Source organism: Chlamydotis macqueenii, chromosome 3 (assembly GCF_036417535.1).
Source record: "Chlamydotis macqueenii isolate bChlMac1 chromosome 3, bChlMac1.mat, whole genome shotgun sequence".
In the NCBI taxonomy this organism is placed as follows: domain Eukaryota; kingdom Metazoa; phylum Chordata; class Aves; order Otidiformes; family Otididae; genus Chlamydotis; species Chlamydotis macqueenii.
The window spans coordinates 25,678,084-25,704,685 of record NC_141558.1 but is presented as its reverse complement, the minus strand read 5'-3'; the positions used below and the strand labels follow the sequence as shown (position 1 = coordinate 25,704,685).

Here is a 26,602-nt window from a genome sequence, read left to right as displayed (position 1 = left end):
CGGCGGCGGCGCAGAGGCTGCCGGGAAACGTAGTCCACCCGGCTGCCGATGCACCGGGGGTCACTGCTGTGTGCTCGGCCTCCGCCGCTGCGCCTGAGGCCCGGCCCGGCACTGCGCCCCGGCGCCGCCGCTCCGGTTCCGGGAGCCGAGGGAAGGCGGCGATGTCCGGGCTCCCCAGGGCGGCCTCCCGCCCCGTCGGCGCGGCCCCTCAGCCCCGTGTCAGCAGGAGCAGGGCTCAGTGTGGGAGCCGCCATTGCCGCGGTCAGACCGGAGCCTCGTTACGGACAAATTAAGAACCCGGGTAACAAAGGAGCGGTTAGCACTGCGGCTCCATGGGGAACAGCGTTGGTGAGGTCCTGTGATTCTCATGGCCCCCTCTCCTTTCCCCATCCAGTTCAGTGAGCAGTCATTCCATGCTCTCTGTGCACCTCATCTGGTTTTATAAAATAAGACTAAAACTTTGTTTTTAATCTGTATTACAGCCTTTTTTCCAGAAGAAAACCACGTGTGTGGGTCTTTACGTGTGACCTGTGAACTCTTACCCCTGTCTACGGCCCTGCATGTTTTTAGGAGCAAAAGGAGGCCAGTGTCTGCTCGGGAGAGGGGCAGGTGAGCGCTCAGCCTTGGGCAGGGGGGAAGGTGGCTGCGGCCTGGGTGGGATGCGGGAGCCAGCAGCAGGTTTCAAATCCAGGTAGTTGCCCAAATCCAGTGAGGGGGCCGTCTGCCAGATCAGGTGCTGATCTCTGGCTGGGCAGTTAGCGTGGGAGGGCTGGAGAAGGCTCTGGGTGCTGGCAGGCTGGCAGGGCCCGCTGTGAATAGTTTGAGACGAGCAGTGCAGCTGAGGTTTTGAGGTGGGATGATCTTTAATACCACTGGTTATCTTTAATACCACTTCTCGTTTGGGGTTGGAGTCAGCACTGCTGGGCTTTTCTCCTATCTGGGTGCCTGTCTCTTCTTTTGGGAATGAAGAAGCCCAGTCTCTCACAACGGAAAAACAGGGCGCTACGGCTGTCGGGAGGCTGGGTACTGAGACGTGTTTGTGCACGTGAGATGTAACAGGGATGAATAAAAGCAGCCATCTCTTCTGAGTAAGTGTGCACTGCTCCCGCTGCCTTCACTGAGAGTCGTGCATGTCCCTAGGAGGGAACCTAACTCTCTTATTATTATTCTTTTCTTTTTTTTTTAATTTCAGAAATGTGAATGTTCTAAAGACCAGCCTCTACTTAGATGAGGGGGTGGCAGGGCATCCAAAGTTTTTTGGAGTTCCGTCACAGCTTTTTCAATTAATGTATGTCTTGTTAAAGAGGTGTATTTCACTGCGGGATTCTCTGATGTGAAATACTCCCCGAGGGGAGGAGCGGGGTGCGTCACGCTCCTGGATTACACCACCAGCTCACCCTGTTTTGCAAATGCCCAAAAGCAACTCTGTGCTTTACTTTTAAAACCTAAATTAAGGGGTGTAAAAAGAAGGTAAGACTTGCTGAATCATTATTACAGTTAGACCCGATAATCAATTGCTCGGGGCCAACTTTTTTTGCTCCTTGTTTCCCTTTTTCTGCCTTTTCCCCCCTCTGTTTCTTAGCGTAACTCCGCTGTAGCCGGGGAGAGCTTCTGGTGCTGCGGTGAGGAAGGCTCGGGCCCTCCGGACAGCGGTTATGATGTTGATATTCGTGCCATGAGTTTACAATTTGCTATTTCTGCGTTCCTGTTTTGTTATTTAAACTCACTTCGGGGCTGTGAGAGAGGCCAGTCATCAGGGGATTTTCATTATATTTTTTTTAATTACATTAAAACCCAGCTCAGCTGTAATCCGCTGTTTGGCAGCGGCAGTGCCCGCCGCCCGGGGGCTCACGCCGAGCTGCTCTGCCGTCTCTTGCCTCTCCCCGCCAGCAGCCGCCCGCTTTTGGGGGGACCCCTAAACCCCTCCCCGCTGCCAAGGCCGCGCCGGCCAGGCCCGCGGGCCCTCGCTGCCCTCCCTCCTGCGAGGGGACCGGCCGTGGGGCGTGAACCCCCCCGCGGAGAGCCCCGCAGCCGCCGGGCGGGGAGAGCCAGGGGCGCGGCGGGCCTCGCCATGGGCTCGGCGGGCGGCGTGGGCCGCAGCTGGGCCGGGGCGGGGCGGGGCGGGCTGCGGGAGAGGGCCGCGGCGGCAGCCGCCGGGGGCGGCGGAGGCCGGGCGCCGCCATTAGGGGCCTGTGGGTCGCGGCCCGGGGCTGGGCTGAAGGAGGGAAAACCCGAACGCCGTGAGTACCGCGGGGCACGGTGGTCGCCGCGGGGGGACCCGCTCGGGCGGGAGCGGTGTTTCAGAACGATAAACGGCTGGAGCGGGGTTACTCTGCGCGTCGGTCACCGCCTCAGCGCGAAGGCCTGGGCTGTGGCGGCGGACAGGCGCAGGGGCCCGCGCTCGCAAGCGGCCCGGCTCCTCCTGCTGCCGAAGGGCCGGTGCCTCCCGCTGCTCCTGCCGTGGTTTTCGGCTCGTGGGGCACCCTCGAAGCCCTCGCTAACAAACATAAACAGCAGCTGCTGGGACGACGTCGACTGAAACCCGCGGCTTTAAACCACGCCTTTCTGCCCGCATCCTGCTAGTAACACCTTCAGGTTATTGCCAACGCACAGAACAGATTTTCAGAATTTTTTGTGATGCTCGGCTTTGGCAGGGAGCGAGCCAGTTTCGCTTTCAGTTCTCAGCACTGCAGCCCATGAAAGGGAGTGGATGGTTATTTAAAGTGTGCATAAGCGAAATAGCAACTTTGAGTTATACTTAGAAAGTAGTCTTGATACATTAAATTAGGCTTGCTTATGAAGGGGCTTTGCTGGTTAATTTCTGTGGGGGAAAAGTGTTTATAGGTGGAGTCTGAACACTGTGTTACAATATGGTGAAAATAGGGCTTTTTCTTGTTTCTACTTACTATTGACACACTCTTTTACTTCAAGACAGTTTTGCAGTTTGCACTTGCATCCTCTAACGATGTGAATTTGCCTAGACTGTACTTCCAGACTAGGTTATACTTGTAGCTGTGCAAACTGCTTGCCAGAGTCTCATGTGCTCTTTTCAGTGATGTCAGTGGTACTCCACTTAGGTGAAACAGTCTGTGGTTTGTTCGCATAGTTGAAGGTGAGACATAGCAGAAAGTGATAAGGACAGAACATAAATCTTGCAAAGTAAGATATATTTTTTAATACAACTTCACTATTAACAAGAAATGGTACTGATTTAATTAACCAAAAAATACTTTATTTAGGTTTTGTTCAGTGGATTTTCAGACAGGTGGATTTGTGCTTCCATAGGAGTCATATTAATTTCTGTGCATCCTGGCACATTTTTTAAAATGCATTCCTCACTGAAATCTGTATTTTCTGACTGTTTTTCCTCTCGGTTCTTTGCCTCCCCTTTATCCCTCAAAAATACTTCAGTTCATGTGTCTATTTTGGTCATGTTCGACAGCAGAGCTGGAATCACAAAGTTTTGTGAAAATCAGTGGCTGTGGAAAGGAGAGGGGCTTAAATTAGTATCCCCAGTAAGTAATAGGCAGTTGTGTTCACTACTACTTCTATTCAAGAGACATCAAACAATCTGTCCATGACAGCCATTGGTGCTTATTGCCAGCAATGTTATGCATCTTTTGGTTTGCTGTGGTTATCAAACATAAGGCAGAGATGCTCGTTCACTCTGCAGTCACAGTCCCCTGGAAAGGGATATGTGAATGATAAGCTAGGAGCACCATGATGGTCCATGAATTGTAAGCCATCACATCTGTTGGGATTACAGTTTCCGAACTCTGGCACTGGGAATATGTGCTGAAAAATCCACACATCCCATCTGTTTCGATTTGAAGTTACTGTATAAAATTACCTGTTTGGATACTAATAAATATTAAATGAGGAGACCGTGCAAAGCTTTGTCATTGTTTGAAATTTTTGCTAAGGATCTGAGTAAAGGCCTGGGAGCCAAGGCTTCTGGTTTGCCCTCCAGTCATTGACCAGCTGGAGTAAGCAAAGCTTTTTAACCTGGATGCAGAACATTGCCTAAACGTAGCTTCATGTTTGTAGCAGGTGTACGGTCTGAAAACCAGCCAAAAAGAAACTGGTACTCTGAAGTGCCGTTGTTACGGACAGGTTCTATGTTCCTTGGCAAGTAGTACAAAATGTGGGGTTAGGCCTCTAATTTAAGGTGATCGGTTGTGGTTCTCTGTAGGAGTGTGTGGAGAGAAACTGATACTGCTAGGGGGCAATTCCTCCTGCCTGTTTGAGACACTGCTCAGTGTCTATTGATAGTGTTAGAGACATTATGTTTCTTTTTTATACACATGTAAAATTGGCAAAAAGTACATTAACATCATATTTCTTCATTTTTGTTTGTTTGTTCCTGTATCAGTGTTAGTGGGACTAATAGGCTTAGAAGACTGAAAACAAAGGATCTTCACAACATCTTGCACCTACATGATTGTGGTTCTGCACTGTTGTTAGTTCAGAATTAAAACAACATAATCCCATTACTTTTAAGATTGTAATTTGTCTTTGCAAAATAAGTTAAGATGGAGGAGAGATTGAAGGCTGCTACAAAAAAAAAAAAAGAAAATTGTGAAAATGTAGCTGAAATGCAGACTAAAAAGGCATAAGTCATCCTCCACAAATATTGGTGTCCTGTTAGAGTTGGAGAAAGACAGAATGTGGGGACCAGACTCTCATTGCAGAGGAGTTCTATTTTGTTCCAAGTGAATGATTCACTTACTTAAAATAGGTCACATTTGTTCTAAACTAAAGCGTGGGAAGTATTATCAGCAATTAGATTAAATCAGGGGATCAGAACTTTCTTTATTGTCAGTATTCCATTGTTCGTGCAGTGTCAAGACAAAAGGTTGGATAAGTAATCTGATGTATCCACTATTCCTAGAGACTGATTTGTGCTTAAGGGCTACTGTACTGAAATACATGTGGTCTTACCTGGCATGAATGTAATATTCTTTCTCTGAAGGCTTTGTTTAAGGAAATACGTATGGCTGTATCTCTAGCATAGGACCTCAAGGAAAGTCGGGAAATTGGTTTGTTTTAACTGATGGCAGTACAGCTTGTGGGATGGTGACTTGCACGTCTGAGAATTTGGCTAGAGCAGATGCCCTCACTGGAATGCTTCATTTTTCTGACAGCAAACTATTTTTTCCAAGCTATGATACGTTATCCTCTGCTTTCAGTAATAGTTTCTCCCGTTAGGGCTGTCTGCAGGCTTGCTGTAAAGTGCCTCTAGGTTTAGTGTAAGAGCGGATTTGAGGAATGTGCCCAGTTACCTTCATATACAGGCTGGCCCTTTCTGGTGAGAGACCAAGACAGGTGTTCATGTATAGCTTATAAGGAATATCTCTTGGAGGAGAATGGAGTCTGCAAACAAGCAATCTTGGAAGGGTACAGAAGTCAAACTGATTATGTTCTGTGCTTTCAGACCAAAGGCTAAGTCTTGAAAACATGATTCCTGCAACTGTTCACACTGTCCTGAGTGCTCTATATTTATGCTGCCACAGAAAGAACTGGTTACACTCGGAGGAGAATCACAAGAAACACTAAGGACTGAAATGCGCTTGCAGCTAAAGTATCCTCATCATGAATAGGTACACAACTATTAGACAGCTTGGTGATGGGACCTACGGCTCTGTCCTCCTAGGGAGAAGCATTGAATCTGGAGAGCTGATAGCCATTAAAAAGTAAGTATTTCCATTTGTTACTTAATAGTGGATGGTCTGGGTTTTTCTATTCTGTGATCTGCATCACTTGGTCATGCTGGTTTGAGTCCTTTGCATTTCATGCAACGTGTGTATTTGGAGTTGTGTGGGGGCAGTATGCGAAGCTCAAGTTTCTTGTATCCTCCAAAGTCCCAGCAGAAGATAAAGAGGGTGAGATGCATAGGCTTATTGTAACAGTGCTCTCCTACTGCATGCAGTCAAACATGTATTACGTATATTATTTAAAGTATTCTGCAATTCTGCTTTGGAATCTGCAGCCCCTTCCCTGCTGCTTACATGGAACATACACTTCATGGTCTAATTTCCAGTGCAATGTTAGTACAGCAGTGATAATTAACACAATGGACCTCACTGTCCATTATCTGTACCTTTCTATGCTATTACGTAGTGGTCTTTTCAGCTCAAAATGTTCTTAAAATTCCGTGAGAAGTCCACTTGATTTTTCTCTGCTGTCTCAGCAGTGACCTCAGTTTTTAAATGGCTTATTTGTCCTAGTTGTGGTAAGAAGACCGCTGTAAAGCGTTGCAGGCACCTTCCTGAAATACCAGCCATGACCCAGGGACATACTTGTCAAAAGAGCTTTCAGTACAACACTGTTTTGTATCAACAGTCAGTATCTGGCTTTAGCAACTTCCTAAATCCTCTGTGCTGAGGGTATTTTTCTTATGTCAAACCTTGCCAGAGACATCTTTGATTTTCATTTTGCGACGTGATGGAAACTCAAAAATTTCAGAACAAATCAGAAGATGGTACTCTCTTAGCTTACACCGTAATGGCAATGTATTAGTAAGAACACAAATAGCCTAGTGGCTGGATGCACAAGACGGTAACTGCAAAAACACTGCTTCAGCAACAACAACAACGAAGTCCAGACCCCTTCAGGAAATGAAAGGCTTGTAGTTCTTAAACTATTCTAATTATAAGAGCTGATTTCAAACTGGAAACTTACTACAGTAATAAATAATACTGAATTATTATTAAAGTCTGACAAAGATTCAGATCTTCAAAGGTTGCCTAACTCACTCTGAAATCCAGACTCTACACAGTTGGGTATTTTTGTTAGCTTAATCTGTGTTCTTTTGTGTGTATGTGTACATGTGAGCCTTCATCCTGTTGATCCTAAAGCACAGAGTTACATGTGAAAGAACTGAGTCATAATCAAAGTGTGTGTGAACAAATAGGACCATATGTTAGACACAAATACAATGTTCGGAGTTATATCGGAAAACAGATCTGCTATGCAGTTTGTTTCTGTTAGAGCAGAGTTGCGTATAAGCTTGACAGGTGCAATTCGAAAAGCAGTTGGCGTGATAGACGCAACTCGCAAAGGAGAGAGAAACATAGGGAGCGGTGAAAAACAAAGAAATACAACCTAGAGGGGAGAAGTGTTGAAATTACAGAAAAATCAAAATATAGAGGAGGAAGAACAATATGATAAAATCGGACACTCAGTAAAGTGATTTAATTTGGTCTCCGTTAGATTTGTTTCCAAACTTGGTCTGAGTTGTTCATAACTGTCATAATCCTTGTCCTTTTTACAGTTAGACTCTACTCCACCACATTGTATACTGAAAAGAAAAATAGTATGCCCTGACTTGTTGAAGGCTCTGAAGTTTTTGCAGCAAGATATTTATACAAAAAAAGCCAATCCTGTGTAATAGTAATATTTTAAAATTCTATTAGAGTGTACCTTGTCTAGAGCTGTAAAGTTTGGGTTTTTTTTTGGTTTTTTTGTTTTTTTTTTACAAAGGAGATAACACCTTATATGGTGATGGAAGAACTGAATTGTTAAGATGTAATGAGACTTATGGGTCTAAGACCAGCTGATGTTGACCATCTATTAATCGTTTTTTTCCCCTCTGCTATTGTAGAATGAAAAGAAAGTTTTATTCCTGGGAGGAATGCATGAACCTTCGAGAGGTTAAGGTATATGTTTCATTCAATGGTTGGCTTTAAATTAGACAATTCCTGTCACGTTTTGGGGTAACATCCAATTCTTTCCACCCCTTTTATCAAAAACTCTCCCCAGTAGGAGCTGTGGCATATGGCATTACAGTTCTGTTTCCTGGCTTTGCATTTGAATGGAGTGTCTGTAGTCTTACAAAAATTCTTATTAAAATTCTGTAGTCTTACAAAAAAATCAGTTGGCTGTAGAGAGCTGCTTCCTTCTTGTGGTGAGTGAGTGGGAGAGATTTCTGATCACAGACCCTGGAGTTGATTGGTGTTTGTTTTTCAGAGCTTGAGAACACGAACCCTTTGCTCCGCAGTAACCTTTGTACCTGCAGTTGTTTCTGGGTAGTTGGTTTGGGGGCAGACATTAAACATGAAGTTCTGACAACAACAAAGCTTTAGAAATGTGTTCTACAGACCTCCCTTAATTTCTAGTCCTTGATAGCACTGTTGCAAACGTGCAGAAAACCTAGGTCACTTTTCTTAGAGTGCCACGGATTGGTACTGTGTTGCTACAGCAAGAATAAATGACGAATATACTGAAAATCCAAAAAGAAGGGAGAATGAAGGCCCAAGTGTGCTGGTTTTGTCTGGGACAGAGTTGATTTTCTTCGTAGCAGCTTGTATGGGTCTGTGCTTTGGATTTGTGACCAAAACAGTGTTAGTAACATAGGGATGTTTTAGTTAGTGCTGAGCAGTGCTTGCACAACCTCAAGCCTTCTCTGTTTCCTACACTTCCATGCCAGCAAGTAGGCTGAGGCTGGGCAAGAGGCTGGGAGGGGACACAGCCAGGACAGGTGACCACAGGGATGTTCCATATGACATTGTACTCAGCAGTAAAAGCCGGGGGAAGGAGAAGGAAGAGAGGATATTTGAAGTGATGGCATTGGTCTTCCCAAGGAGCCATTACACATGATGGAGCTCTGCTTTTCTGGAGATGGCTGAACAGCTACCTGCCAATGGGAAGCACTGAATGAATTCCTTATTTTGCTTTGCTCGCATGTGCAGCTTTTGCTTTACCTGTTAAACTGTCTGTATTTCAACCCATGAGTTTTCTCACTTTTACTCTTCGAATTCTCTCCCCTATCCCACCAGGGCAGATGAGTCAGCTCAGCTGCCCATCAGAGTTAATTCACAATACCAAGGAATAATTTCCAGGCTTATATTTAGTCCTGAGTCTAACCTGACTATTGCCAGTGCAAGTACAAGAAGAGTGTGAATTCTGCAGGTAGGAAGTTAGTTACAGGAAAAATACAGTTGTTTTGGTGCCTACTGTGATGCCAGATAGTGGCTTTTGAATGACCAGCACATCAAATTGATACATGTACTGTATATATATCTGCTAATATTTGGAGATCTGGTCTTTGTTCTCAGAACTGTCTGATTATTTAAAATATTGAAGAATTTTTTTAAATCAAATCTTCTGCATCAGTGAAATAGTTTTTTTTTTTTTTCTTTTTCATTAGAGTAAGACCCTTGTAAAATCCTGTTTGTATTTTCTGTTCCTAGTCTTTGAAGAAGTTAAACCATGCCAATGTAGTAAAGCTGAAAGAAGTTATCAGGGAAAATGATCATCTGTATTTTGTGTTTGAATACATGAAGGAAAATCTTTATCAGTTAATGAAAGAAAGGTATGTAACAGCATCACCCATTCCTGATAATTAATTACTTGCGTAATGTGCTTTTAACATGCCTGTTACTTTTCAAAGAACTCTGGATCGTTTGTTCAGGCTTACATCACTATGGCTTAAAACTCTGTGCTCAGGTACGAGCTGTGGCTGTCACCTTAGAGCATATCCCAAACGGTTTAATGACAGTTTCCAGTGTCTTTTCCCAGATTAGTGTGGCACATAATTAGGTCACTGTTTTGAGAGTTAGGAACTGTGGACTTCTAACAGCCCTCACGCTGAGGAGACATTGAACCTAGAACTTTTGATTTCTGAGTAGCTACTCCAACTATCAATACTTTTTCTATTAGAGTGTGGTATCACCACCTCTTCCTCAAATAGATAAATAAATAAAAAGTGATTGCAACAGTAATCATGAGGGATCAAATTCTGGATTGGTTGTAGGAATTTTTTTTTTCCTTGCAATTTGTCATGTCCAAAGACTCTGTATTTTATTTATAAGCATTCTCAATAAAATCTAACTTTTTTATATTTACTGGAACATTTATAAAGTCTTAGTGTGAGCCTTTGGACCATGACTGCATCCTCCAGAGGATAATTTGGGGCAAAGTAGCTCTCTGCTTTGAGTTGTTCTGCGAGGAGGCCGTTTTTCTCTCTATGGGCCATAGAATCAGCCTGGGAGATGACAGTAATCTTCCTTGATTTAATAAAGTAAGGTTATTTTTATAGTACATCTCTGTGAATACTACATAAAATACCTTTTAAAGCATAAAAATACTGATTATGCATGCACAGGTATAGAACAACTTTAACTAAATTGTGCACATATACATGGATGCTGATTTTTAATTATATGAAATGATGAACCTTGAGAAAGGCGTTCAAGTGCATAACATATAAATCTTTACAAATTTCTTAGAAATGCTTGATATATCCCGTCTCCTTATGAAAACAAAAAGGACAGATGTCTGTAAAAGTGTGCTATGCGTCATGTCCTCTACAGTTTAGCTGAGCTTCAGACTGGTTAGACGTTGTATAAATCAACCCTTTAGAATTATGATTTATTTGCTGAAGTCTCAGTTAACATTGCCAGTCTTCCTGGAAGGGACTGTAGAGGAAATATAACTCTCTTTCTGCTGTAATTCAAAAAACAAGCAAGCAAATATGAAAAGCTGACTCTAGTAGCTGATCTCACTTCTGAAATACGTGATGGTCAGGTTTTTTTGAGAGGAATTAAGCTCAGGAAATTCAGTAAGGCCCAGACCATCATCTTCATTCGCTGTTAGGCTTTCTGAATAAAAATGCCACTGATTTCCACCCCAACCCAGCCATACTGTGTTTTGGCATGTACAGAGGCAGCTGGTACAGAGCTCTTTGATCAGAATCCTCTTTTGGTAAGAGGGGCTGTCATTAAACTGCCTGCCATGGCTGATCTTCTTGCCTGAATATTTTTAGGAGAACCTCTTGTTTTCAGTGGTAGCAGATAGGACTTTTTTTCAGACGACAGAAGAGAAAGAAGTAGCACATCAGTTATTAGATAACAACAAGGGAAAAATCAAAAGTGTATCTTGTATATGCTGTAGAGGAGAGGCCAGAACAAACTATGCATGAAAAAGCACTAAAGTAACATGAATCCTTGCTGTTTTGAGGAGCATGCCTGATGACCTATACATGCTAAGGTTTGTTGTGTTTGTTTTCAGTTTGGCCAATTTTCTTCTCTTTGTTTGTTTGTTTTTTTTTTTCTTTTCTTTCCTTTTTTCCCCCCTGTTTAATTTCGCTGTCCGACATAGTCTTAACATGATGCCACATAGTCTTAATATAATTTAATATGGCAGTTCTGCAAATACTGTGTAAATTTTATTGCAGAAATAAACTACATGAGAGTACTTAAAATATATCTAACAGTTTTGTTGTCATTGTTACCTTTTATCTTTGGTTCATTAGATAGCATAAGCTAATGTGTGAACTTAATAATTAACGTTTATTTCTTCCCTTTTATTTTATCCCACAGAAACAAACTGTTTCCTGAGTCTACAGTTAGGAATATTATGTATCAGATCCTGCAAGGGCTTGCATTTATCCATAAGCATGGTAGGTTATGTTTACAGGTAAAACATTTTGAATTGGAGCAAGAGAATGTCTGTGTAAGTTTTTTAATGAGTACACTAACAGTTGCATTGCGAACTTTAGTAAAGGGCCTGATCAAAAGAATGACACTATATGAGAGATTCAGATTACTGAAAATATCCATATTTTATAGTTGCCTGATATTTTAGTCTGGAGATTTGCTCAGTTCCTTTTCTGTAGATTTCTACTTTCTCAGACTGGCAGCTGGCCACTTTCTAAAACTCATATGATGCTAATGGGTAAACTTCTTGATAGATTTAGAGGTCCCCTGAGGGTGAGAATAGAGGAAAAATTGCTCTTTTCTCAAGGTACACACAGATACCTGAATAAAACTCATGTTCTGTGTAAGATACACTTAACAAAATCTGAGTGACTGACAGCTTTCATTGCCTGGCCTTCAACTAATTTTTACAGTAATGATAAAAGCTAAAGCTAGTGTACCAGTCACTAGTAACAAGACCCACTTAACTAATAAAAAAAAAACAACTTATTTAAGTGATAACTTGCTCACCATGTTTTGCTGCCCTCTGCAATTCTGCCTGCTAAATACATTGTACTGTATGTTGCTGGTCAGCTCTTGGGGTTATCAGAGAAAAAATAACATCAGTGGCCAAAGTCCTGGAAATTAAAGGCTTGTAGGACCAGCATTTCAGTTCACTTGAAGAACACATTTAACTTTGTTTTGCAAACCATTTTCAAGCTAATGGTTTTATTCTCTGTTCTAATGGGGCTTGGATACACTTCTGAAACCAAACTAAAAATTCCAGTCTGTTCCAGTGAGATGCAAAATATTTTAAAACAGAAAAATAGTATGATTTATTTGCAAAAATCAAAGCCACCTTTTTTTTAATAAATTGTCAAATGGATTACAACCTCTGGGAATACCTTCTGCTATTTAATTTACTGTGGCTATAAAGCATGAACAATTTTGTGTCAAAACAAAATTCACTGTGTTCACTGACCCCCTACACACTAGATTGATATTTCTGCCAAAATGTTGTAAATCTGTAGATAGAAAGATCTGGAAATACTGATTGCTCTTTTTAGAAGTTTTCACATGAAATAAATTGCCTTAAAAGCATTATGTTGGTGTATTGCATGTTTGCACAGCAAAATACAGAAGTAATCGTACTAAGAGCTAAAAACAACCTTGATTGCTCCGTTGCTCACTGCGGTGCCTTCCATAAAGAGGCAGTAGTTCAAGCTGCCACCATAACATCTACTTAATATCCCTAGGAAGGATGTTATCTGCTGATTGGTAAAAATCCACAGCACTTTAACATCCATTAATCTAGCAAACAAAAGTTAATATAGTTATACTGGACAGTGTAGACACATTCTATGTGAATGTTTATTCTGCTGTCTGTGAGAACACATTCAAAGCCATGGAAAAAACTAAGCATGTTAGAAGATCTCTGAAAAGGAGGTCATAGAGCTCTGATAAGCTACTGCAGAGGGAGCTGTATATAGGAAACAGTGGTCTCAGATGCCTCCAAGAAAGAAGCACGAGGACAAGTTTTCTAGACTAAGGGTGGAAGCAAATTTCAGAGACAGTAGTCAGCAATATTCTAGCCCTCTTCGCTCATTTGTATTGAGAAAGCTCTTGCCAAATGCTCATTTGTGACCAGGTTTTGCTGAGTGCAGAGGGCACTAAAAAATATGTTGAGATCCTCAGTCTGATGGGGCAATGAGTAACTGAGTGGTTGCAAATTATTCTGTTCTCAGATTTAAAAAGAAGCTTCAAAGCACAAAAAACATTACCTCATGTTTTAATTTGTATTCTGTTCAAAAGAGCATTTGAAGTAATTTTTTTTATGTCTTCATTGCACAGTTTCCACACAATCAGAATGAAACTAACAAACTAACATTAAAATGGTGTAATTTTTTTTTTTTTTTATGTTAAAGAAGTGTCACTTAAAAGGGAGCTATCTGACTGAATGTTCTGAATTGTTATAAGATAGTCAGCTTGGCTATACTGTACTTCACAGTCTGGACTGAACAACCGTTATACTGATTATCTCTGTTGATCACATAAGATTTTGAACTCTGTGTTGTGCTATTGAAACTTCAGCAATAAGAACTAAAGCAAAACAATCCAGGTAGAAAATAAAGGCTACAGTTGGAGGTGACATTGCAATGCACATCAATATTTCATTTGAATTTTAGGGTTCTTTCACAGAGACTTGAAACCCGAAAACCTCCTTTGCATGGGACCAGAACTTGTGAAAATAGCCGACTTTGGCTTAGCCCGAGAAATCCGATCTAGACCTCCTTACACTGATTATGTATCCACAAGGTGGTAAGTGCTCCTATTCGCCTACATTGTGTGAAACTTTTAAAATCAAGCCTTTAAAGAAGTAAAGTATTAAGTTTGTGCTGAAGGTAATACCACTTTTGATGCCTCCTCTTTTATGAAACTTTTGTTTAAGCTTGGCAAAGTTCGAAAAACTTAAGTCAGTGCAAGACAGTTTACAGATGGCAGCAGCATAGGAATAAAGAGAGGGCCTGGTAAGGCAGGTGGGACATGCTGGGGTTGCTGAAGGTCAGGAAGGCATAAGAAAGCTTACAAGAGCTTATGTAGGGTTTAATTCTTCATTGTAGGAAAAAAAGAAGTCTTACATGTAGGAGAGGATAGGAGCATTTTAAGGAATGTTTGCGCTTAACAGCAAAGAATGTAGAGCTGAGTGGTTTCCTGTATGTCTATTTGAATTGTGTTGATTGTTGGAATTTGTTTCTTCTTTTTTTTTCTCTCTTACAGGTACAGGGCTCCTGAAGTCCTCCTGAGATCCACCAGCTATAGTTCTCCAATAGATATTTGGGCTGTTGGTTGTATAATGGCAGAAGTTTACACACTGAGGCCTCTCTTCCCAGGCGCCAGTGAAATTGATACTATATTCAAAATTTGCCAAGTCTTGGGGACTCCAAAGAAGGTAGCTACAGTGACATTCCACACTGCAATAATACTAGAGGTGTTCTACAATACAGAATGGCACAGCAGCAGTAAGCATATAAATAATTAATTTTCATACCTACTGCTGTTGTATGGCATCAATCTCACATACAGTAAACTGAACTAAAACTTATTTCCTGTGAAATAAGCATTATGTAATTATTCTATAAAACCTAACATATAGAGGAGGAGAAATAGACCCCTGAACAGCAAAGTCATTAGACTGTGATTTTATTAGGTGGAAGTTTAATTTTCTCTTGCATATTCCTATAAACCTATGGTGTAAGAGGCTAGAAGTGGGAATCATGGCAAGACTCCTACCTCCTGATTCCATTTGTGCCTTTGACTTGGTTAGATGTAAAGCAAGACTTACTTCTCACCAGATATTTGAGGTGAAAATTTCTATTGATATTTTTAAAACAGTCTACAGTAAGCTGGGCACAGTCTGTTACTGATAGGAGAATATACGCTAGTGTACTTAGGCACTATGGTATTTTACAGCTGAACTTCCTTTGTGATTGGAAATCTTGTTCTTCCAGAATGACTGGCCTGAAGGCTACCAGCTTTCAGCCTCTATGAATTTTCGCTGGCCTCAGTGTGTACCTAACAACCTAAAAACCCTCATACCTAACGCTAGCAGTGAAGCAGTGCAGCTTATGAGAGACATGCTGCAGTGGGACCCCAAGAAGCGGCCAACAGCTAGTCAGGTTTGTTTGGTTTTGTTTTTCTCACATCTGCATATGAAACTTCCTTTCACTGTGAGACACCGTTTATAGAGGGTCACTTAACAGTTGCTCAGGGTGCAGTTCTTAGAAGGAAGATGAGCAGAAGCCAAGAACAAATTGCAAGATCAAGGGGTGTAATTAAAAGACAGTAATCAATCTTTTGCATGCAACCTCAACTGCATGGGGTGTGTGGTTAGTGATCAAATGTGTGGCTGCGGTGTGTATAGTACACCTGAATTAAGTATAATCTAGTCACTGTGAATTGCAGCAGGGTGAAGGCAGGATGTATGGCTAAAGGCTGTGATGCGGTTCTTTCATTGCTATTGATACGTGCCACAGAATTATGGAATGGTTGAGGCTGGAAGTGGCCTCTGGAGGTCATCCGGTCCAACCCCCCTGCCATAGGCAACATGTGCCAGTGCTCAGTCACTCTCACAGTAAAAAAGGGTTTCCTGATGTTCAGAGGGAACCTCCTGTGTTTCAGTTTGTGGCTGTTGCCTCTAGTCCTGTCACTGGACACTACTGAAAAGAGCGTAGCTCCATCTTCTTTGCACCTTCCCTTCAGTTATTTGCTTGCATACTTTGATAAGATTCCCCTGAACCTTCTCTTTTCCAGGCTGAGCTATGCCAGCTCTCTTAGTGATTCCTCATATGTGAGATGCTTTAGTCCTTTAATGATCTTCGTGGCCCTTTCCTAGACACTCTCCATTCTGTCCATCTCTCTTCTGCTGGGCAGCCCAAAACTGGATACAGCACTCTGGGTGTGGCTTCACCAGTGCTGAGCAGAGGGGAAGGATCACCCTCCTTGAGCTGCTGGCAACAGTCCTTCTCACGCGGCCCAGGATACCGTTAGCCTTATTTGCAGCAAGGGCATTTTGGTAGCTCATGTTCAACTTGGTGTCTACCAGATCCCTTTTTACGGAGCAGCTTTCCAGGTGTTTGACCCCAGCATGAACTGGTGCGTGAAGTTTCTTCTCAGGTGCAGGACTTGGTATTTCCCCTTGTTGAACTTGATGAGGTTCCTGTCAGTCCATTTCTCCAGCCTGTCGAGGTCCCTCTGGATGACAGCACGACAAACCTCTGGCATGTCAGCCACTCCTTCTGGCTTTGTGTCGTCAGCAAACTTGCTGAGGGTGCACTCTGCACCACCATCAACATCGTTAATGGAGATGTTGAACAGTATTTGCCCCAGCATTGGCCTCAAGGGTACACGGTTACCTACTGGCCTCCAGTCAGACTTTATTCCCCTATCACCACCCTCTGGGCCTGGTCATTCAGCCAGCTCAGTCCACCTCACTGTCAGCTCACCCAGCTCAGTGTTGCCTGGATAAAGCTAGCTTATGCAAGGCAGTTTGCAGGGCAGTCTTGGCTCAGTTATGCTGCAGGTAATGTCCTAACATCCCATACGCAGGCACAGCCCAAGCCGTCAGTATAGCACATGTAATGGTCCAGTTATGTTGTTGGTGGTAGCCACTGATTTCAGGTATCAGTACTGTAGTGGTAGTACCCAACTAATGGATTGAGCATGTTGTCCCAAATTTGGGTTCTTTTACCGAGTGTGCAGTATGCCAATCTTACACACAGAGCAGAGGTATTTATTTATTTCATTTCTGTGCAGAGGTGCTAGGTGGTAATTCCACAAAGCTAGCACACCTGGTTGCAATTTCATTACCTATTTATACAATTCAGAATAACAGCTAGGCTTTTCAGTCATACCTATGTAACTACAGGTGGTTAGTGCTTTTCTTAAATTAGTTTAAAGGTACAATACTTTTTAAGTTTACTACACGTGCTCGGTAAGTAGGGGTTTTTGTCTGAGGAGGGGGCGATTTTAGCACTAGAGGTGTGGTTTTCATATTATAATGAGAGAGTTCACTTTAAGGACGCTAATTAGTGAAATTTTGTTGACCATTCACAATCTTTATCAATGTTATGCACCTGCAAGGGTATGCATCTCCTTAGTTTAATGAATGTTTTCATGCTGCAGATCCCTCCTTATCTGCTTGAGCTTCTCTAGCAGGTTTGCTCTCCTTGAGCCTGTTTTGGAGTTTCTTTGTTATGGCAGATTTGTGGCATCATCCTGCTCTTTCAGGGCCATGTCTGCCGTGTTACTGTTTGCTTATCTTGGTTCTCCCTTTCCCGTGCAGATCCTTACTTACGTCATGATCCTTTGACAGACATCCAGCTTTCAGCACCTTCTGGGGCAAGATGTTTCTTTTTTTTTATCAGTCTCAGCTTCTCTTCAAGGGCATAGTTGTTAGCAGGGTATGCATTGTTTATACAAAGTAACTTGGCTTTCTCAAGTCAGATTCTGTTTCACAAGATATTCATTGTCCTTGCCTAATGGAAAATTGCATAAAATTTCATTTGTGTAAATCAAGCAGAGCACCTTTTGAAAAACAGATGTGATTCTGGGTTCAAATCTGACTTGACTTCAATAGGACCATAGCTGAACCTTTGTGATTGTATCAGACCTTCAGTACAAATTGTAATAAAAAGCTTTAAAGCTAATTAAAGCAGTTAAAACATAAAATAGATTAAGAACTCTCAAAGGTAATGAAAAGCAAAAAAACTACTGACTATAACTTTGTATTAAGAGCTACTAACATGTTTTACAGTAAGGTGTATCTATGGTGAGGAATCTGAGCTTTTAGGTTTTTGCAGTGAGAGGTCTTTGGGAAGGGAAGGTAAATATACCTGAAACAGCAAGATAGGAAGAAATTAATTGCCTTTACTGACAACTCCTTAATTACTTGTAAGGCAGGATAAATATATTTTTACGAACATATCTTCCAAAAAATAGGCAGATTTTCATTAGGGTTATGTTTCTTTCACTTCATTCAGTCTTCAAACTGAGGAATGGAAGAGGTGGGATGTCTCTGGGGTCATTCAAGTCTTGATGGCTGAATCTGTGATGATAGGTCTGCATGTGTTTGCATGGTTAAGTATCTTACTTCTGCGGAACCTTTTCCTTTGGGCGAGTCCACAGAGGATTTGATAACTTGGTATCTGTTGAAACTTTTCTACTATTGGCAGCATTATTCTGAAGTGGTTTGTACTCAATAGAATCTGGTGTTGAGAGATAGCTCTTCTGCAGTTTCCCATCCCAGAAATAAGGAAATTAAATTTGTACAGTCGCATAGGGCTAAAGTAAGTTAAAACCTTTGGTTTCCTAAGTTGGATCGTAATATCTTCATTATGTTTTAGGCACTTCGATATCCGTACTTCCAGGTTGGGCGTGCCCTGGGCATTCAGGAACTGGGGAAACCAAAGGAACTGCATAATAAATCATCTCTGCATATTAAGCCTGTGCCTCCGGCACAACCCCCTCCAAAACCTCACACCCGCATTTCGTCGAGGCCTTTTCAACAAAGCCAGTCTTCTCAGCACGTGCTGTACCCATATAAGACGGACAACTCTGGGGCTGAGCACGGTAACTATTTACAGGAGGACAAGTCTAACCAGGTTCTTCTGCCTGCAATTCACAATAAGATTCCTCAGCAGGTAAAGGTCCATCTAGCATAAGATACACTTCCTGATATACTGTGTGATTTTTCCTTAACTGTGTTTTTTTTTTTTTGTTCTCTTTCATAAGCTTCTTATACTTTATTAAACGAATGGGAAATGGAAATAAAGAATAGTTATAACTTTCTACTAGAAACTGGAAGTTACTCTGAAATCTAAGTCAAATTGCTATAAAACAAGCAAGTCTTTCTCATTTCAAAGACGTTTTATGCTTCCCTTTGTTGTGAAGCACCACTTAAAGGATGACACTGTGATTTCATACAAGTAAAAAGGATATACGGTGGTCAGGATATTAATGGAACAGATGCCAGAGAGAAAAGTATTAAGCTAAATAGTATTGAAATGAGGTGGAGGGGGCTGTTGCCTTCATCCGTTTAAGGAATCCAGTTTATGTGACTGAGAATAATAGTCCCTTTGGGCTTCCATACTGGCCATGGAAAACAACAGATACTTCATTCAGCATAAGAACCTACCGTTTCTGTTGATTATACAAGGAAACTGTATTCATTATGAGAGCAGACTGTGAACGCTGCTGCTGAGAGATCAGTCTTCACTAGGGTCTGTGCTGGCCACGTGCAGAGTTGCACAAGACTGAAATGTACTAATGAGCTTAAATGGCTGAAGACACACAGGAACCTTCAAGAACAATGTTTTATAAATGACTAGGCACAGGTTTGTGGAAACATGAATGTGCATGCAGTTTTGTACTCCCAGAGTGGGTCAAGAAATAAAATCTGAGTGTGAGCTAATTGCTTAGGAGGTGTATTGTGACGTATAAATAGAATAGGAATTGAGACCGAAGAAATTTATTCTACTGTCAGTGCAAGATACTTTCTTACAGGATGAAATGCAGAAGATAAGTAATAATGTCTAGAGGCTACAGATTGTGTTCTTAGCGTGTTTAATGAAAGATTAGGATTCTGTTGTTACAGCTCTACTACCACTATTACTCTTTGAGACAGTAAAAAAAGTTGGTTTTGTTCCCATCATCTGGTTTGGGGTGTAACTGCATGGGTTTGTTTCTTTTCAATCTTTGTAACAGAAAACATCTGCTGGGACTGAGAATATAAATGGTGAACTTAAAGCAAAACCAAGGCGAAGATGGGGACATCTTCCTAGAACAGTGAAGAGTTCTGAAGACTGGGATGACTTGGAAGACCTCGATTTCAGCTCTTCCATTACAAGGATGGACTTGAAAAACAACAAGAGGCAGAGTGATGAAACTCTTTGTGGGTAAGTTTCTATCTTTTATGTTCCTGTACATTTTGCTCTTATTTCCTTAGGCTTTGCCTCTTCTTTCCTAGTGTTACTTTTTATGGTTTCTATGGATCTTGAAACATACGTCCAGGCCAGTAAAAGACATGCAGCTTGTCTCTCCTGCTTTGCCTTTGCCACTAGTTGAATGCTGATCTTTGAATTGCAACACATTTTTTGATGGACAATGTACCTTTCTATACAATTCCTTCTTCATTTTCCCCCATTGAAAATGATACTTAGCTTAAGTCTTCCCAAGTTAATCTTCTAATATGTATTTCACAAATAGATTTCACATATGAACCATTTTGACATATGCCACGTCTATACACTGTTTTGGGTGACTCTAAGCTGCAGTTTCCATGGATCACACACAGTAGAGGAAAAACCTACTGAGTGATCTATAAAAACTTATAAAAGCAATATGTAAGGGAACTAGAAGTGCAAATCTGATTTTCAGGGGCACTTGTATGGCTTCAGGCTGAAAATACTCCCTGTTGTCTGTGCGTTTATGCTATGGCGAACACAATATGAGGAAATGATTCCTGGAGATGGGATGGAGATTGGAAGACCAACCAGGGATAAACGTATGCTGTAAGAATTGGACTAAGTGTAGCAATTTTTGCGTTATAGATTTGAAAGCATTTTGGACCTGAAGCCTTTGGATGCTGTAGGCTCTGGCAGCAGTGCACCTTCCCTTGTGACCTTTCCACGGCAGGACACTCCCACATTGCGAGTTTCTGCAGCAAAGCAACACTATTTGAGACATTCTAGGTATCTACCTGGTTAGTAAAAAATACTTATTTCTTTTTCTTCCTGTAATTCCAACAGCAGTATGAAATAAGTCAGTGGTACATTAGGCTTTATCCTTTGAGGTTGTGGAGGGGGGCTACTGCTTGAAGACAATGAGGACAGCAAGAGCTTTGCTAATGTAGGTGGCCATGATACAAAGTATACTCTAGCAGTCTAGCAACTGAGATTAATCCTGCTTAGAAGAAGGGGACAGGATTGTTAGCAGGTCTTCCTCCTACTGGATACTCTCTTGTACTTTGAAGTATGTTAGAACGTGTCTGTTAATGTACCAAGCTATTTCCTGTTTCCCTAAGGATAAAACTGGTCTTCTAGACTGGAAAAGAAAGTGCCCTAGGTTTACCTCATAAGTATATAATACCATGAACAACAGAAGCTAACTAGTAGTGGGAATATGCTTCGGTGTAGCTTGGAGTTAAATAGAATGCAAATCCGTGTCTCTAGAGGAATTGCATACCTGTCTTCATGTTAACCTCTACTGTACTGAGACCAGCACTGGAGCAGGATGAAGTACTGGAGATAGACAGCATGGCTGCCTGTATTTAAAATGAGCTGAGTGGAAATGTATCCTCTTTCATAATATAAACGCAGTGTTAGCTGTTCCTTAACTTGTAGGACTAATACTTCAAAATTAATTAAGTTAACTAGAAGGTATCATGATGGTAAACTCAGTCTTTTCCTGAAACAATGAATTTCAATGGCTTTCAAATTGGGTCACTTAAGTAGAGTTTTGGTAGCTAAAAGTTGTGTTACTAGAGGAGGTTGTAAAACACATTGATCCCAAGCCTGCTTTTGCTTTACCATAAATTGTGAGTACATCCTTGTGATTTAGATACCTTGCTTAAATATGAGATGTATGTTAGATCAAATAATATGTGACATACAAAGTCTACTGCAAACTGTTCACATGATTTGTGGTTTCAGTAGGTACACCAAAGAAGAGTACAGTACTTGTATTTGTGGCGTTGGTGTAAGGATCCTGTCCACTGACATAAGCAGCCACTGATGCTAGTGGCCCTACTTACGCGGCTGTCTTTGCAGGAGTAGGGCCTACGGCTGGTTACAGCGTTCCTCTATGATAGGAAGGGAAGTAACCCAGAGGCATGTTAGAGTGAAAAGGTTTTGGTTCAGTTCACTCAACTGGACAGCTGCTCCAAGATTGTGCATCAGATGAAATGAATGCAAGCCTGTGTAACAACAGAGATTCCAGTGTAGTAATTTTTGCATTTTTGCTGTAGGAATAAGCACAAGGAGTAGCATAGTCTCCACTTCAAACAAAGAGTCTGTTCCATCTAATTCCTGGCCCAATTCTGGTTTGCCTGGGAAAGCTTCTGGTTTGGGAGGAAGTATTAGCAGGATGAATTCAGGTAAGAAGCTGTGCTTAACACTCTGAGAAAAGATAGTAGGTCATGTCTCTGCAATTCCAGATAGCTGTATTTTAGGGTCGCTCATTTCTAATACGTTGTCCTCTCCAAAGATATTTGCTACTGTGTCTGTTCTTTCTGTCAAAATCAGTTATGAGCACTGTTTCTTGGATTTGGAGACTACCTTACACGGAAACATAGTAATTTCTTCCAGTGAATCCCCAAAAGTCTGGTTTGAAGTATCAATGCATAGAAGGTTGGACTGGTTAGGTGTGTTCAACCTGAAATACTTCATCTTGCCTTCAGTTTTCTAGTTAGTTTTTGTAAGTCATATTTTCTGGTTTCCAAATTATTTTAGGCCAGCTGGTGCGTAAATGACTATCATAGAGGAGGAAGCTGGTCTAAATTGAACTAGCCATACAAAATACTCTTGTTATGTGAATAAAGCAAATAAAATCTGTCATCATGTTTTTAAATTTATGCTGTTTAAAATAGTAGAATAATTTTAGCTTTAAAAAATTCAGGCATAAAGCAAAACTCCTTCAATTTTTATTCTTCAGGTTTTTTTGGCATTTGGTATTTCAGGTATTTAATCCCTATTATTTGATTTGAAGTAATTAATTTGTAGACTTTTACATTACATTTTACCAGATATACTTAAACATGTTGGTGTTTCTGGATTGTATCTATGTATTCCCTCTATAAATCTTTCTTGGCTTCAGGTTTTCATGTGATGTTACAGTTCCACAGTCCAGTACTTGTTTTGAATATGTTGTTATGAAAATGTTTGATTCTGAAAATTTATATTGAATCTTGGCCCAAAGAAGCATTTTGGACCTTTAGAAACTCTGGATTAAAAAATTTTAAAAAACTTTGGAGATAATTTAATCAGAATATTGTTCTTTAAAGAGTCTCCGGTGGGAGGATGTTGTAAATGACCAAACTACATGAAAACCTTTATATACATAGCACATGTTTCCTTCCTGGCTGTTCTACGTGTTTTTGCTTCTGTTGTAGCTACATAGGATATCATTAGATTTTTTTTTTTTCTTTTTTTACTTACTACCATTATTTCCCAAAATATGCTTTGCCTGCTTTACTGCTCTAGTACATTATAGGCGTATGTGCCATGAATCTGACCTGTGTGTGCTAACTTGTTTAGTGTCCATCTGTGCTATGGGCCTAGACTGTTTTATTTATAACTGGTTTTGTTCCAATTTCTATGGCTAATTCTACAGGTCAGTCAGATCCGTTCCTGCTCATCTTAGGACCCAGTTGCTGAAGGTCAAACAAAATAATTCCAACTGAAATGCTAAGTGTTGAAAGCTTTGAGAAACCTTGAAAAAGCTGAGATGTCGGGGAGAAGCAGAAATGGCCCTTCTAGGTGCATGTAGGATCTGTGGATTTCTAGTGTCTTCAAATGAAGTTCTTGTTTTCATCAGTCCATGATCAGGCTTCATCTTGAATATGACCCGTCAGTGCAAGCCTTTGTCATCTGTTGATAGTATGGGAGACCCGTTGTGTTGAGTTCAAGTGTTCCTTGCCGTTTCTTTCAGGGCCCATAGGATCAAGCGGTCTAGCTAGTGGTTATGTCCCTTCATTTCTGAAGAAGGAAGTAGGCTCTGCTGGGCAGAGGGTTCAGTTAGCACCAGTTGTGGATCCATCTTCTAGTAAGTACGGTACTAAAGGTGTCTTGATCCGTTGCTCGTTACTCTGGTAATGCTGTATATATGCAACACTGAACTACATCTCTTTGCTTTACTTTATTTGTAAATATTTGACTGACAGGAACTACTGTTTGTAACCTTCCAGGACGTCATATGGAGGAGGACTTGGTTTATTTTTACTTTGAAATATGCTGTTGGCAAAACCACGTATTTCATAAACAATGGGACCTAGAGGTTGGTGTGAGAGCTGGCACAGAATTCACACTTGTCAAATCAATGATAGAATTACTCCTTGTCTGATGAGGTTTTAGAGATTGGATACACTATTGTTTCACATCAGCAAATTCTATTAAAAAAGGAGGCTTATTTCCTGCAGAAATAAGGATCTAGGCCTGCATTAAGTTACTGTTCAACATGGGCAGCTACTCGTTGAACATTTATCTCATGGCATTTTCTTCTGTCCCTTAGATTATGCTTCTCTGAAGTCAGTAAGACCCCATCTTGGACAGCCATCATTCAGTTCACCTACAAAAAGCACACCGAGGTTAATGCCTCTCCCACCAGCTGCTCAGCCGATCCATGGGCGTGTTGACTGGTCTGCCAAGTATGGCGCTCGCCGGTGATGTGTGGAAATGCTCTCTGAACCAGTGCGTGTTTCCCATGAAATGGTGGCTAACATGAGACAATTTGATACTGTTTTATATACCTGTAAATTTGAAAGAAACATATCTTCTATGAATGAGACATTTTGAAGGGTTTTTTTACCTTTTATTTGTACTAATTTGAATGCAATCTTGTACCTTTTTGTATAAAATTGTTTTGTTATATAATTGGGTTCAGTTATTTTCATAAATCCGATACATTTTGTATATATGGCTTAGGTTGGTTGGCATTTTTATAAGATAAATTTTTATATTGAACTTTTTTAAAATTTAACTTTTTCTTTAATAGATTCAACTTTTTTATAAAAGTGGGTTAAAAAAGCAGAGTGGTGCAATATTGCAGTGGAAGAGACTGAGGAAGGGGCATTCGTTAGACATTTTCTGAAGTTTCTGTGCTAAACGAGGCTGTATAACTTCAGTGATGCCACGTCATGATGCCACACTCCTGTTGTCCGAGACTCATTTGCTTTGTACTGACATCAAAGGAATGAGTGACTTAACAGTCTAAACTCTCCTTTGCAGTTGCTGAGAGACTGCTGAAAGTCAGTGGGAGGCTGTTTTATAAAATTATTTTTGCTGTAAAAGGTTTTTATTGGACTGTTGCCCAGCTTTCCAGCTCCATTCTTTTGCTTTTACCAAATTGATGAATATTGTTTGGTAAAGGTGAACACCCTTCTGTGGATCTGTTTTCTGACACAGCCCTCTTTTATCCTGCTTCAAAGTTGCTTCTTGGCATTTTTCACTATGAAATAGAATGTGGACCTACCTCTATTAAATGAATTTAAATGTTCTAATGATTTCTAAGGAGCAAAATCAGATTCTGCTGCTGCTTTTTTGTTGTTGTTGGGAATATAAGATCTGAATACATATTTAAGACAGTACTAGCAATTATAAAGCTGATTTTGGAGGAACACAGTAATATGGCAGCAGCAGAGGTCAAGGACCAGTATCTTTGCAGCTGACTTAATTTTCACAACTGCTTTAAATCAGTTTTGGAAAAAAAATCCAGAGGAAATTAGTCAGTTTAAGCTTACTTCAGTTCTTTTTCACATCAATAAGTCTTCGCTCACAATGTAAAGAATATTGTCAGCTTCCATAAACTAGGCTCCCAGGCTCTACTGGAATCTTACCTGGTCCTGCTAAAAACTGTTCAAAAATTGTTGTTGATTTCACAGAAACTGGTGCAGCTCTTTGAACAGCAGTTTAACTCCATATACAAGAGAAAATGAATTTTCAGTACTTGTCATGGAGAACGTATTGGACGTTGAGGAAACTGTACCCCAGCGTGGGCTGCTGGCTCAGTGCTACGCGGGGATCCGTGAGGGAAGCTGGTCACTCTTTGCTTTTATGCCCTCAGTCCACAGGGAGACAGTACAGGACAAAATGGGAGAAAAAGTGTCTATGCATTAAAAAAACAGTATGCCTACAAAACTTACACATGCCAAGGACATGTTACGTGTTCAGCTACTCCGTTATGTGTTCATAGCAAGTAGGAACTCCAGACCAGCCCTAACTGCTCCCAGAGCAGTGATGCCAACCCACAGCAGCAAAATAAAGCAGACATTTGTTTTTTAAAGCACATGCTGATGGTGTCTTTGGGTAAGTGGAAAGGGAAGGATGTATATTTGTGTTAGAACTAGAAAGACAGTTGTTTCTCTTGGTGGAAATAAATATCTGTATTTATGGCTAGATAGCATTTAATTTATTTTATCACTGAATATTTGGCCTTGAGAGGAAAGACCCTGAACCCGTCCTAAGTATCCCTAGACCTAAGTAGGCAATTTAACTAGTCTGCTGCCTATGTTTAATTCCTGCTAGCGGGAGCAGGAGACAAATGAGTCACGAGAAGGGGCTGCCGAGGCTTGGATTCATCCTACGTAACCGCAGGCACCTAAGCATGAGCTCCTTTGTCTTGAGCTGACTCTTTAAACTGGTGATGAGAGAGAATCACCTCGAGAGAAATTTGGTTCCCCTGAGAACTTAGTAGCCCCCTGGAGATGCTGGGGTCTCTCCACGAAGGATGGGAACTACTCCACATGTCTGAAGTAACACAGGGTGAACCTGAACCTGACCCGTAACCTCTGAGCCTCGATCAGCTCTGCAGTGATTTTCTTGACTGTAGCATTCAGGTCTCGGTCAGTCCAGCAGAAAAACTAGAAAAAGAAGTAGTACTTCTTTTGACGTCTCCTCCTTTCCCAAATGAAAGCC

The 26,602-nt window shown here is 41.3% G+C and overlaps 1 protein-coding gene across 14 annotated transcripts; it reads left to right on the top strand.

The window, feature by feature from the left end:
- Positions 1 to 48: 48 nt before the first annotated feature.
- CILK1 (ciliogenesis associated kinase 1) lies at positions 49 to 25,272 on the top strand. Of its 14 annotated transcripts, none has more exons than XM_086743610.1 (17): positions 49 to 348; positions 483 to 609; positions 970 to 1,088; positions 1,193 to 1,470; positions 5,514 to 5,693; positions 7,604 to 7,658; positions 9,192 to 9,313; positions 11,322 to 11,401; positions 13,604 to 13,736; positions 14,196 to 14,367; positions 14,927 to 15,094; positions 18,320 to 18,616; positions 19,680 to 19,870; positions 20,525 to 20,676; positions 21,940 to 22,068; positions 23,622 to 23,735; positions 24,201 to 25,272. In XM_086743610.1, the coding sequence occupies exons 5-17, from the start codon at positions 5,593 to 5,595 to the stop codon at positions 24,353 to 24,355; spliced, it is 1,869 nt and encodes a 622-aa protein (XP_086599736.1). In that variant the 5' UTR covers positions 49 to 348; positions 483 to 609; positions 970 to 1,088; positions 1,193 to 1,470; positions 5,514 to 5,592; the 3' UTR covers positions 24,356 to 25,272. The 14 variants fall into 14 exon arrangements, with proteins under 14 accessions (XP_086599736.1, XP_086599729.1, XP_086599731.1 ...); XM_086743603.1 differs by having other exon boundaries at positions 5,435 to 5,693; XM_086743605.1 differs by having other exon boundaries at positions 916 to 1,088; positions 5,435 to 5,693.
- Positions 25,273 to 26,602: the final 1,330 nt, after the last annotated feature.

Coding starts and splice junctions, on each gene's coding strand:
- CILK1 (XM_086743612.1), top strand. CDS start 5,593: ATGAATAGGTACACAACTATTAGACAGCTTGGTGATGGGACCTACGGC. Junction 5,694..7,603: donor GAGCTGATAGCCATTAAAAA/GTAAGTATTTCC, acceptor CTGCTATTGTAG/AATGAAAAGAAAGTTTTATT. Junction 7,659..9,191: donor TGAACCTTCGAGAGGTTAAG/GTATATGTTTCA, acceptor TTCTGTTCCTAG/TCTTTGAAGAAGTTAAACCA.